Below are 13,586 nucleotides of genomic sequence, written 5' to 3' on the forward strand. Positions count from 1 at the left end.
CGCTTCTTTTCTTTTCTCTTTTTCAATCGTTTTGGTCAGTGTTGTTTGATCTTTTGATCACAGTCTCGGATGAGAGCAGAGCGGAGCAGAGCTTTGTTTTGGTATGTGATATGAGACGCGACCAGTGCGATGACGTGGCGTCACGTAACGTTCAGCGTCATCACGTAAATTAGCGGGTTGACCCGGGTCTGGCGTTCCCACTGCAAGCCGATCGGAGCCGAGCCGATTAAAGGCGATTTTAACCCGCGTCGCTTGCCGAGTCGCGTCGATGCGGCTCGGTGCGCCTTTCCCACTGCCACCAAAAGCCGATTGTTAGCGGGTTTAAACAGGTTTTTTGACCAGTGGGAAAGGGGTAGAGGTTCCCCAAGACAGCATTGTATGTAGCTGACACATGGTGTTTTAAAACCACCACTTCTGGTCAAGGAAGTGGACAAAGATGGCTTCCTTCACTCTTCTCTCAAACCACCTGTCCTCCCTATCCAAAATGTGGACATTGGTATCCCCGAACAAGTGAATTTGGATTGATCTTCATTGTCCCCGAGGGGCAATTGAGTGTCCTTTCTCATTGGGATGTAGGTGTACCGCTGAGTCCTGTCCTGCTGAGTTGGCTCTTCTATGTTGTGCCATGCATCGGTGGAGGGGCTGTTTGGTCTCACCGGACCACATGCACAACATCGCTTAGTTTGTATCTGTGTGTTTTATCTTTGGGAAGGACCAGTCTTTGCCTTAAAGGGGAACTATGCAAGTCCGCTTGCTTTTCCGCTGTTTTGGTTACGCTCCTCTCGCCTATGTGCATTTGTTTACAACAAAGCCGGCGAAAAATCAATAAATGGAGCGGTGGATAACTTTACATAACATATACGATGTTATGGCGCATGCGATTGTGTAGTCTTGACCGTCATGAACAAAAGATTACGGGTTACGGAGCGCGTTTGTGTTGCGGTGTGCAGAGATGAGAGCTGGGACACCGGGGTGGCGGCCAGGTACTTTACTGATGTTGCAAGGTTGGTTTTCAGCCATGAGTCATGTAGTTAACGATCACAATTACTCCGGAGCTTTTTAATTAAGGTAAAAATGTAGCATAGCCACAGGAGAAATCCTGCTTCCTGTTTAGGACTGATATATGGCATGACAATGTTCTTCCGTCTGTCCTCTTGTTCTGCCTTGTTGCGCCAGCGGCCTTCAACTGTCAGCACTTAATAACTATACGATGACCGGATGACCTTAACGGACATACTCTCAACTATGGTCATGAACTTTGGGTCATGACGAAAAGAACAAGATCTCGGATACAAGCCTCCGCAGAGTGGTGCTCCCCATACTCCACATGGAGTGGAGCCAGCTGAGGTGGCTCGGGGCATCTGTTTGGGATGCCTCCCTGCGGATGTCCCATCGATTAGCTCAAACAGTTTTTATGCATTATCAGTTGTAGTCGCTGAAGATGCCAATTTTTTTTTTTAAACCAAACTCACTTTTTTGCCCAAACACATTCAGCTACTGTACAAACTTTCTACATGATTTTGTAACTACAGTAAACTGATTAAAAGAGAAAGTAAACACATTATAAATGGTAAATACCCTGCACTTTCATTCATTCACACAAGCATTCATACAGATGATACATCTGGGAAATTTTGTCTTGAAATTGTGGTTCACCATCTTGCCCACAGACTCTGATCTGGCCACATCCATATCACTTATGAGACAATCTGAAATATCTAATGAGGCACAAACCTGTAACTCATTTTCATTTCCAGGCTCCTAAAACCACACAGGTTACAGGTTTAATTTTTTTTATTAGCATGTCTTTCTCTATGTCATATATGGTAAACCCTCAAGTCCTTGCAAAATTAAGTTCCCAGAAATGTACAGCTTGATTTTCTTCAGCGAAACCCGCTCTTTACACACACGTCAGAACAAAGAGTTCTCTCTCCGGTCACGTCTCAAGCTTCGAAAGCACTTTGTGTGACTGACCCGGCTCTCAGTGGCAAGGTTTATTCTGTTCTTATGCATTACAAAAAAAGGGGACAGTGAATACATCAGGCCTTGGATGATGCTTGGCAACTGTTATATACAAATAGGAAGTGAGAGAAGGAGGGGTGGGGGGGTTGTGGGGAATACCCCCCCCACAAATGTGTTGATGAAAGTCCTCCTCTCTTTGTGGCATGGTCCCGAGTGGACAGAAGAGCAAATTCCCTGTATGGTCCACGAATCCCAGAATGCCTTTGTGACTGGAGTGAGACCACTCATGGGTGAAACAGGTGAAGGGGGTGGGGGAGGGGGGATGGGGGTGGGTGTGGGCCAAAGGTCACAGTACGGATGTGAGGAGAGGGGGCGAGGGGGGGTTGTTCTGATGGCCCTGTGTTTTCAAAACCAGTCTTCAGGTGATGGAGGTGACCGTGGGGGTGGATTGGGGGGGGGGTCGATTTTTCTTCGCTACCTCAGAAAATCAGAGAAATTCAAAACATTCACTTTCAGGGCTGGTTGGAAAACTGAACGGGGACAGGTAGAATCCAGTGAGGGAGGGACCAACCAACCCACCACTGCCCCAGGTTACACTGAGAACAGACTGAGCATGTGTTTTTGTTTTTTGTTGTTTTTTTTTTTTTACAATATATGTATGTATAAGTACTGTATAGGTATTCTTTATTGTTATTTTACAAGATTCCCTGATGGCCAGTGCAGAGAGAAACAGAGGGGAAAAAAAGGGGGGAGAAAGGTAGGCATGTCCAGTTTTACATTACAGTAGAAACCAGTGGTGGTGGTGGTGGTGGTGGTAGTGGTGGTTTGGGAAAATGGGCGCAGTGCCTGGATTTGTCCATAGGGAGGAGCACTTTGTGTCAGATCAACCCCAGTCAGATAAAGAGGAGGAGAGAGTGACAGGGGGGACAGGGAGGGAGGAAGGGAGGGAGAGCAGAGGGCTGAGGGAGGACCAGGAGGAGCTGCGTGTCCACCCCGTCAGTTTGTTATTCCATCGGGTCGTCTTCAGTAGGTCAGCTGGTTTCTTTGCTTGCTGGGTTGTTAAGTGTCCATAATCTCCTCGTCCTCCTCCCCTCGTCCCTCCCCGGGTTGAAGTGAGCGATCGACGGAGGTCTGACTGGCCCGCGTCACTCCTGACAGGAGGACAGGTGGCTGCACTCTCTCTGCAGGGAGACACGGAGACGGGGTTGTGGAGAATGAACTCAAAAGATACAGCTGGCATTGTTTTAGTTTCACTAGCAACATGTTTTATAGAAATACTCCTACATTACAGATTGATGCCAATAGATGTTTCCTGTACAGACATGGAAGAGGTTTCAATCTTCTTATTTAAAAGCTCTTTTACAGTGTTTATAAAAAATAAACCTGTTGAGGCTTGCAAACATTAGGATTTTGTCTGAAGGCTACTATTGATCAGCTGAGGCCCTGATGGACAGAAATGTAAACACAGCCGGGTGAACACAGATTTTTCTCTTTTACCCTCTCTGATGTGTTCACGAGCTCAGACAAAGCCAGACAACACAGAGCTAGACTGCAGTCGGCGCTGAAACATGAGCTGCAGCCCTGAAATAACTTTTATAAACAAACAGCAAAACATCACAGAGGCTCTGAGACACATTTAAACAGTGGCTTAAAGCTCGCTCTCTCTCCCTTGCATCTGTGTGTGTGTGTCTCAAGAAGGAAAACTCAGTCACTGTTTTAGTGGGTCCCACACCTAGAGTTTTTTTTTCATTATTATTTACCAGTTTTTACAGTTAAGCACAAATAGATTAATACACAGTTTGGTAAATTAGTGTGTATACTGTACATGGCAAAAGTGTGTGGCCACAAATTAACTTTGTTTCTCACTCAGCTTTGGCTCCCACAGTCTCTGTGAGGGAGCCGTGTCGTTGACAACCAGAGGATGAAATGCATGAGTTTTCTTTCAGCCTCCTCTAACGAGACGTATGACAGACAAGATATGAGAACCACTAATACCATCATGATAATTCTCTATTAAAGGGATAGTTCAACATTTTGGCAAATTGGAGGAGTAGGTTCGTTACCTTTAATTGTCGGTGCAAGCTATTTTTAGAACGGCTGAGCAGAGCCATGAGCTCATGGGATTTCCCTCATCAAACTCATCAAATACACAATCCAACAACTCCAAAACGCTCTGGTGGACAAGTTGTGACCTGCACATTCACCACGCTATGAGATAATAATGGAACGTTACGAGACAAAGTTGTTTTCGAGGCAAATGCAGAGACTGCTTACCGAAAGACTGCCCCTGACGGGAACGCACATCAGCGGTTTTGCATAAATCTACCTCTAAAACAACTCTGTCTCGTAACGTTCCATTATTATCTCATAGCGTGGTGAATGTGCAGGTCACGACTTGTCCACCTGAGCGTTTTGGAGTTGTTGGATTGTGTATTTGACGAGGGAAACCAAGAAATCCCATTAGCCTCCATAGTGTAGCTCTTAGCAGCTTGTGGCTCTGCTCTGCTGTAAGGTAACGCACCTACTCCTAAAACTATAGGGATTATGGCAATGGGCCAATTTGCCAAGATGCTGAACTATCCCTTCAATGGAATTCTATTAGGAAAAGATGTAGAATCAATACTCTGCAGTGAAATCAATCCGTTTGTGCTTTGATCTTCATCCTAACAAACACAGCTGCTGTGTGTGTATGTGTTGCTTGAAAAAGCTTCAGTGAGTAAGTCACCATCCTACCACACCAAATAATAACACTGGCAGGCCAAAGTAAATTAAAAAAGTTGTCCATCCACAAAATAATTCATGTTTACATCTCTGCAAATCCATCTGTAATGGACCAGAAGTCGGCCAGGCCTCGTCAGGTCCGTTTTCACTCACCTTATGTGAGCTTCTTGGCTTTGTTGTAGAGCGAGTCCACCACTTTGCTCATGTTCTGAATGGTCTCCAGGGCCGCCTCGTATGTCTTGTCCACCACTGGCTCATCAAAGACGATCAGCACTCCTTCGCCTTGGTCCAGAATACCTGTCAGGTTGGACGGAGTGAAGAGAACCAGGAGAGGAATGGTAGAAAGCTGTTAGAGGGTTCTTCTTCGGTTTACATGTTTTTTTTTTTAGAGGGTAAGAACACAGTGTTTTCAACTCTAATGCAACTCAACAAAACACCTCACATCAGTGTTTCCACTGAACTGAAACAGTTAGTTTGACTCTAGTGTAAATTTGAGCCATCTGTGGGATACAACCACAAAACACTAATATTTACAACAAGCAAACACTAATATTTAGTCATCTCTTCATGTAGCGTTCAAAGCCGGCGTTACTAAAACAACTGTAAATGCTTACCGTGAAATTTCTTATCCAAAATCATCTGTGATAATTTCCTCTCCACGTCTCCCTGCAAGGCAACACAACCACATTGTTGGTATTTGACTGTAAAAAGAAAAAAAGCAGGCTACAGGCTACTTGTGTGTGATGGAGATTAAAAGGTTGAAGGGAAACCTTTCAACAAAATAGGAAAAAATCTTACCTTGGAAAGTTTGATGAGGGAAGAAATGTGTGCTATCTGTTAGAGAAAAGGCAGACAAGCACAGCAATTAAAGACTCTTGGTCTATTTTTTTTTCTATTCATTTACGTTGTCTTCATCTACTGGGTGCTGCTCTGTTCTAGGAAGTGACTATGGTTGGATGAGGATTACCTGGACCCTGGAGAAAGGTTCGATGACCCTGATGAGGTTCTGCTCCAGCAGGTTGTCATACAGCTTGGTCAGATGGGTGCTGATGATGGGGTCATCCCTCAGCTCTGGTTTGTACTCTGTGAGCGCCTTCACAAAGGTGGGGACAAGACATTTTAATCACAAGCAAAGGGGGTAAAGCTAAAACTTCATCCAAAACACGACAAGATGGCATTCCTATCAGAGCAGACTAACTCTTATTGTTGTGAAGCAACAGCAGCATCAGCATCAAGCTGCAGAGACAAACCTTTTCAAAGTCTGCGAGCGACCTGTTCTTGCTGGCGAGTGCCACACATTTCAGTGAGTCTGTCTGTGAACAAAGAACAACAACAACACAAGGTTACAGCGGATGAGCCTCTTCAAAAATGTAATTTTAATTTTGCTGACTGCGTGACACGTGTTACAATAAATAATGCAGATCCAACAGTAGGCATTTTCTTTTCTGAAATGAGTCGGACACTTTCACACAGTCATTCAGGCCAACGACCATCCGCTTGTCTGAACTGACACCGACTCGTTTTGAAAGTTTCAGACTGACTTGTAGCCTGTAGGCAGCATTAACCACACTTAATGTGGTTAATGCTTCATAGATGATAAAAGACTCAGACGAAAGCTGCATGTCCAAGGGAGAAAAAGCACTCAGATCTCACTGGATCTAATACAGAGCTACTAATGTTAGCCTAAACTCTGATAGCACCCAGGGTCAGCTACCACATTAGGGAAATGCTACACAGTAGACGTGTCAGCCTTGACGGAACAAACTGGTCGATGCTGTGCTCCTCTGCCTTGAACGTAATGTTGTTACCGTAGCAAGTGACATAATTTGCCCCTGCATGCTAACAGTAGAGCAGAAGAACTGTTCGATCCATCGATATGTTTGGAAATGCCTATAAATAAATAAATAAATAAACACAGCCGAATACCCCATTCCATATACAAACAGTTTCTTGTCCTATGGGCACGGTTTCAATGTGTAGACAAATCCAAAGCCTGATCAGATTGACATTGTCTAGTTCTGGTTGCTACGATCATCTAAAGCTGCGTTTCCACTACATGGTACCGGCTCGACACGACTCGACCTTTTTGCGTTTCCATTACGTAAAAGTACCTGGAACCTGGTACTATTTTTTTAGTACCTGCTCGGCAGCGGTTCCAAAACGGGTGAAGCGGTACTAAAGTGTGATGTGTAAACATTGCAGACTGCTGATTGGTCAGAGAGTCGTCACCAGCGACCGTGGGTCATCAGATATCACCACATTTCAACAAATAAATGTTTTAAAATGAACAAACTATGCAAGTGTGGTTGCTTTTCCACTGTTTTGCTACCTCTCCGTCTGGCTATCTGCATTTGTTTACAACAAAGCCCACGAAAAATCAATACGGAGCAGTCGATAATGTTATATAACATATACAATGTTACGACGTGTATATTTGTGTAGTCTTAACTGTCAAAAACAAAAGATTATGGGTTACGGAGCGCGAGTAGAGCCGATACCACATAGTGGAAACGCAGCATAACTGACTGGACAGTCACTGTTTGGAGGGAGGGGCTAGGCTGACAGTCTATTCAATTGAAGAGTAAAAAGAGTGTTACCTGTCTGCCAGCATACCGGAGAGCTAGCTTGCCGCTAATGAGGGCCTGGACATCCTCTGGCCTGGAACGGAGATAACACACAAGTCAACCACTGATAATACTTACTTCACTGCATTCTGAGAACCAATAGAGAGCCTAAGCGGAAGAGAAGCTCGCCATGGGAGCTTCATTCGGAAAAAAATCTCCACGTTTAAGTGAATGGGATTTTATTAGGGCTGCCCCCGACCAAAGATTTTCTTGGTCGACCAGTGGTCGTCATGTATAGCGATTAGTCGACTAATCGTAGTTTTAGTTTTTAATAGTTTTACAACAAACTGCTGATTTCTTGGCATGAACCGCTATGTTTTAGGTAGAGGTCATATATTTTTCTCATGGCACAATTCAATCGGATCATGAAATAAAAGTTTGATTCCCATTCTCTTACATGGAGATTTTTCTGAATTGGTGGTGAGTGTTACTTCCAGCTTCCGCTTAGGCTCTCTGTACATAAATACCACTCACGCATTGAGCATGATTTTGCACAACAGCATGTATTTGAGGGCTGTGATAGCTCGGGGGCTGTCGATGGAATCGTAGCCCTCAAAGGCCTCGTAGAAGTAGGAGTAAGCCGTCTTCCAGTCTTTCTCCTCTGCTGCGTGAATGATCCCTGGAGACGCAAGCAAAAGTGCAAAAAAATCTCAACCACAATGTGCGGCGTGACTTCGGTTCTCCTTCACTCCGTGTTTCGATTTTTCTGGGAGAGAGCTGTGTGTGGACGGTACCTGACTGCATGTCTAAAGCTGCTTGTAGTTTGGGTGGGCAGTAGATGGCGTTGGCGGTCGTCCTGGCAGAGGTGAGGGCGGCACGGGCCTTGGGCAGGTTGCTGAGCGCGTGGTACGTCTTGCTCTCCAGCAGCTGGACCTCCACCAGCAGAGCCTTGTCGTCCATCTTCTTCAGCTCCTGCAGCAACTGGGAGCCTGGAGACAAAAAGGCAATGTTGTTAAAGGGATAGTTCAACATTTTGGCAAATTGGCCCATTGTGCAAACTATTTTAAGAACGGCGGAGCAGAGCTGCGAGCTGCTCAGAGCTACGCTACGGAGGCTCATGGGATTTCTTGGTTTCCCTCATCAAACTCATCAAATACACAATCCAACAATTCCAAAACGCTCTGGTGGACAAGTTGTGACCTGCACATTCACCAGGCTATGAGATAACGGAACATTACAAGACGGAGTTGTTTTCAAGGAAAATGCAGAGACTGCTTGCCGAAAAACTGCCTCCGACGGGAACATGCATCAGTGGTTTTGCATGACTTTACCTTGAAAACTTAAAGGGGACCTATTATGCTCCTTTTTGCACAAACTAAAATAGTTCCTGGGTGTCTTAAAGACATGTCTGTGACGTGCTTCGGTCAAAATACCCCAAAGATCAAACATCACAGCATTCTCAAAAACAGGGCTCTGCAAAACGGTCTGTTTCAGTGGCCCCTCCCTTTAAATGCAAATGAACCACTCCCTCAGCATTGCGTTACCATGACGATGTCTACTACTAGTACCTATACTGATTTGGCCAAAATGTAGTATGCAAACAAAAGCTAAATCTGCAGTAGGCAAATTGCCAGATCTCCAGTCTGCATCTGACCAGTCTACATTGTGTAATGAAATGCACCCATGACCTAGTCTCACCCTAACCAAAGATGGTATAGAGTAGTCTTTGCCATGTAGGCTACTGTAACCATGTAACATGTAATATAAAAATGCAAAAATAAATATATAAAATAAATTAAAAATATATGCAGACTGGTCAGTTCATTGTAAAACAGTTATTTATTGATGTAAATGTGGTGATTTGTGCACATAGACTACAGCAGCACTGCTCCTCTCCTCCTCCTTCTCACAGCTTCACTTTTCATTCAAACTAATTCAACTGCCACAAGATTTCATCAATGAGACCAACATTCTGCTAAATAGACTAACCACACGGCGGTAAACGTCTAAAAAACCTGCGGGTATGTTTATTAGCGATGGTTTTCTCTACCGCGATGAGCACGGACGCCTGCCCGGCCAAGGAGGCCTGCAGACGGGCTCTGCCTGTGTGAGGAGCCGCTGCAGCTCCGGAGCTCCGGTGCTCCGGCGGTCCAGCGTTACGTCGGTCCGGCGAACAACGTCGCCCCGGCGGTACGTCGCTCCTCACACAGGTACAGCTTCACTTACATGAAACGTCGGCGTAAACTTCTAAATAGAACTTAGTAAAGTGACGCTACAGCGCTAAAACATGCAGGGAAGAAGCAGGAAGTAGTCCGCTCCGCTCTCCGCTGTGACCCCAGCCACAACAGAGCAGCATGGGAGGAGGCGGGGCCGGCTGGAGCAGAGACCTCGGCATGACCATGTAGGGGAGTCCGGCACGCATCGACGTAGACGCGAGCTCATGTCAAAAAAAACTCAGCGCAACCGAGTGTAACAGGTGTGCAGAGAAATCCCAATTATCTAGCAGGGTTTACCTCCAAATGCATTAACCTCAGGATATGACACTTCCACGGCCTCTAGAACCATTATCCAACATTTTAAACATATATAAAAGTCTGAAAAGCTGGAAAAGCATAATAGGTCCCCTTTAACGTTCCGTTATTATTTCATAGCGTGGTGAATGTGCAGGTCACAACTTGTCCACGAGAGCATTTTGGAGTTGTTGGATTGTGTATTTGATGAGTTTGATGAGGGAAACCAAGAAATCCCATGAGCCTAGCTCTGAGCAGCTTGCGGCTCTGCTCCGCCGTTTTTAAAATACCTTGCACCGACAATTAAAGGTAGAAAACCTACTGCTAAGACTATAGGGATTATGGCAATGGGCCAATTTGCCAAAATGTTGAACTATCCCTTTAAGTGCATTCACTGAGCTGCTGGCTCAAATTGGTGGAAAACGAACCCCCCCATTAGAGAAACAGCACAACTATCAAGACAAAACCCCATCATATTTTATTCAAGATGACAACTGCAGTGTGTGGCACGGGAGTTTCCATTCTCCTTTCCGCCATTATTTATGTTCTATTCCCCGAGATGTCTTGTTTTACAATTGGTTTGGACTTTTTCGGGGTGAATGAAAAAACACCAACTCCCAGAGATTGATCACTCACCGAGTTGTAGTGCCTCCTGGTAGCACTTTGTGTCGAAATACAGTGAAATCAGACGAGCCTGGGGAGAAAAGAAAACAACCGCCATCACAAAATGTTTGTAAATTTGTTGTTCCGACTGGGGAGGGTGTTTACAGATTTACCCAGACAGATCAGTGTTCATAGCATAAAAGTTTGCAAAAGCTGAATGTTTGAGACCTTGAACGACTCCCTGCATCAATCAATTTGACATGTTAACTCTTGATAGCCGGTAATCAAAAAAAAAAATTCCCGAGACAAAGTGCACATTTTTCCATTATAGCAGTGTTTTGAAACTACTGCTGTGGCCAAAAAATATTCATCCAGTCCAAGTAAATTAGGTACATATGTAAAACAACAAAATCATGACTTTATTTCAACTGCATTCCCCTTTTTGTGAGTCAGTAGTGCAACATTTGTACAGTTATAGACCACAAAGCTGGATTAATACCCAATATGGTGGAAACATCGGCTTAAATGTTCATGGACTTGTGTTTTGATGTCGTAGGAATGTGCCGTCTGAAAATCAAATACCATGTTATTGGCGAAATAAACAAAATTGTTCCAGTTAATCAGCTGGTGCCGCCAAATTGTTTTTCCACAGAGCTAAACCAGAAGTCAATCCAAACCTAGAGGTTGTCTGTTTAGGTTGCTGGATTAGGGCCACGATGATGAACCACACCACAGTTTGTTTGGAGAAGTTGTGAGAGCCACAGTGTTATGGATCTTAGCGCAGTTATCATCTGGTATCGCTTAAATGCACACGGCCTGTTCTCGCTCACCCAGACAGATCAGGGAAGAAGAAGAAGAGTGCCGCTGGTCTCACCTCTAGTGCCTGTCTGAGGAAGGTCCTCTTCTCAGCTTTGGCCCACTCTATGCACTCCAGACAGAGCTCCACCTCCTGGCCCGTGGCGGCCTCCATGTCCAGGAACAGGTCAAGCAGGGAGCGGACCAGCCGGGCTGCCTTGGCCTTGGAGATGGAGTTGAGGAAGGGCCGCACATACTTGAGTAGGCCCCCAAGTTCTGAGAAGGGAATGTGGAGAGGAAATTTATTGAATAATTTATTTTATTTGCAAAAGCAGATAAATGCCATTTTGAAAAAGATGAGCTGATGCTTTTGAATTATTCTTTGCATAGTGTTGTTTTCAATAAAGCTTTATTTTTTTGAGCCACGTCTGTTTTGTTATGTCTCATCTCCTTGGTCAAAGCCACTTAACTTTGGTTTGACTGATATCACCTGGTGTAAATAATAATTATAAATTGTTTTGAATTTTTTTTTTAAACAGAGTTGTCTGCTTTTGCAAATGAACTCTTCTTTTACTGCTAATCAATGCAAAAAAGCATATGTAAGATTGTTAAACAGCTTTCCAAAACACTCTGAAGAAAAAAAATAATAAGAACATTTTCCAGACTCTACAATGTTTTCTTTCTGAGAAAACTGTCACTGAATTTCAGGATGGAACGTACAGATCAAGTCAAGTTTGTAACTTGGGATGATAATGGTGGATTACAGCATTGGCTTGCATGTGAAGCAGGAGCACATTTTTCACCACGTTTTTTTTTTTTTTTTTACATGTTATCACTTCACTGCTATGTTCTTTTCTTCTACAATTACCAGTTTATTTTCTGCTCTCAAACTTTGGTCAGTGATGGAAAAGACCAGGAGCATAAATGTTGGTGCCCAAGGTCTGATTCTGAGTTTAATGCAAAAGGCAATAGTCCTGTATTACTCTGGTGAAGGCAACACTTTTGAGTCATATCAGTTCTGATTACTTCTGTGTAAACAGGTGGTCAAAGCACAAGTGACAAGTTTTTAGAAAATGTTAAGTCCATATTGTAAGCACTGCATTTCAATAACATTAGTGAAGTACTTTCATACAAGTATCTTTTGTTGAAATTAACTGTAAATATAGAAACATGACACTCACAAGTCTTACTGATTCTTTTATCGTAGGTGTAAACATGACTGGACTTGACTAGATGAATATAAGGAGTTAATATTTCTACAATTATTTTAATAAGGTTTCCCTAAGACTAACAACAACTTTTTGAGTTCTTGTCATCAAATTTGCATATGAAACGTGTAGATACAGGGGGAATTTAACAACTTCTCCACAGATAGGATGACATAAAGCTTTATGTGACTTGAAATATGAACATGATGATGTGGTTACCCGCAGCCTGTCCTGTCTTGGCCAGCAGCCCACCCAGCTCCAGGATGCTCTGCTCTTTAACACGCACCGCCTCCTCATCACTCTCCTGGATGTCCCGCTTTACTACAACATATACACATATACACACACACACACACACACACACACACACACACACACACATACGTACACAGTCATTGATGATGTAATGTGATCCGTGCTGATATGATTCACCGCGGTGTGAAACATCAAACAGTGAAAAAATGCTGATATTGGACTTTTTCTTTCAGTCTCTGGAGGCCAGCATTAAGTCACGTTTACATATCACCGACAGGTTGTATCGGATGGCCAACAGCCAGGTAGCTAGCGAAGCTGTCAAATTAAATAAAAAATAAATGACAATGACAGCTACGTTTACTAAGCGCTGACAGCAACACAAAGCGTCAAACGGCACACAAGGCTAAAGCTAACCGCTGTGACAAAGAAGATGATAATTAAAGAATCAGCAGCACAGTTTAGCATTCATTTCCTCGTTGGCCTGACTCCTGACAGGACGAAGGGCTAGCCGCTAACGACGCTGGCTGCATGCTAACGTGAAATAGCTCAGCTGTCACCTGAGTTTAATGTTAAATGAATGAGCACGGGGGGGAAGCTAGCGTTAGCTTCAATTGACAAGCTAGCCGGTATGTTGCTAACCGGCTAGCCCGCTGCTGCTGACTCACTGTGCAAAGCAAAGGGAGAGAAAAGAAACAGCCAGCACTGGGCGAGCTAACCTAGCCGCTAACTGGCTAACAGCAGAGGCAGCTAACTCAGCCTCTCTGCGTTTGGTGGAGATGGAAAAACATCACTGACCGAGCGGTCAATTATTTTCCCTCCCGTGCCTGAGCCGTGTCGATCATATTTACCTATTGAATGTAAGATATCGATAGAGGCATTCCGGTCTGTTCCAAGAAGAGACTGTGCTCTCTGAAACTCAGCCACTGCCGCGGCTGCCATCTTTCCTGTGCCTGCCTCCGCTCCGCTCT

General features: G+C 44.3%; 1 protein-coding gene across 1 annotated transcript; it reads right to left on the minus strand.

Moving 5' to 3' along the window:
- Positions 1-1,783: 1,783 nt before the first annotated feature.
- LOC146983479 (26S proteasome non-ATPase regulatory subunit 11A) lies at positions 1,784-13,586 on the minus strand. The gene is made up of 13 exons (XM_085785061.1): positions 13,467-13,586; positions 12,583-12,684; positions 11,235-11,431; positions 10,394-10,451; positions 8,042-8,236; positions 7,782-7,926; positions 7,281-7,341; positions 5,934-5,996; positions 5,651-5,776; positions 5,482-5,517; positions 5,298-5,349; positions 4,837-4,980; positions 1,784-3,143 (listed from the first exon to the last, which is right to left on the minus strand). Exons 1-12 carry the CDS (start codon positions 13,555-13,557, stop codon positions 4,838-4,840), a joined length of 1,269 nt encoding a protein of 422 aa, XP_085641187.1. The 5' UTR covers positions 13,558-13,586; the 3' UTR covers positions 1,784-3,143; position 4,837.

Source organism: Trachurus japonicus, chromosome 8 (assembly GCF_045865225.1).
Source record: "Trachurus japonicus isolate A0001 chromosome 8, Traja_1.0".
NCBI lineage: Eukaryota > Metazoa > Chordata > Actinopteri > Carangiformes > Carangidae > Trachurus > Trachurus japonicus.

Coding starts and splice junctions, on each gene's coding strand:
- LOC146983479 (XM_085785061.1), bottom strand. CDS start 13,557: ATGGCAGCCGCGGCAGTGGCTGAGTTTCAGAGAGCACAGTCTCTTCTT. Junction 8,237..10,393: donor CCAGGAGGCACTACAACTCG/GTGAGTGATCAA, acceptor TTTTGTCTCCAG/GCTCCCAGTTGCTGCAGGAG. Junction 5,997..7,280: donor TCCGGTATGCTGGCAGACAG/GTAACACTCTTT, acceptor CTTTGTTCACAG/ACAGACTCACTGAAATGTGT.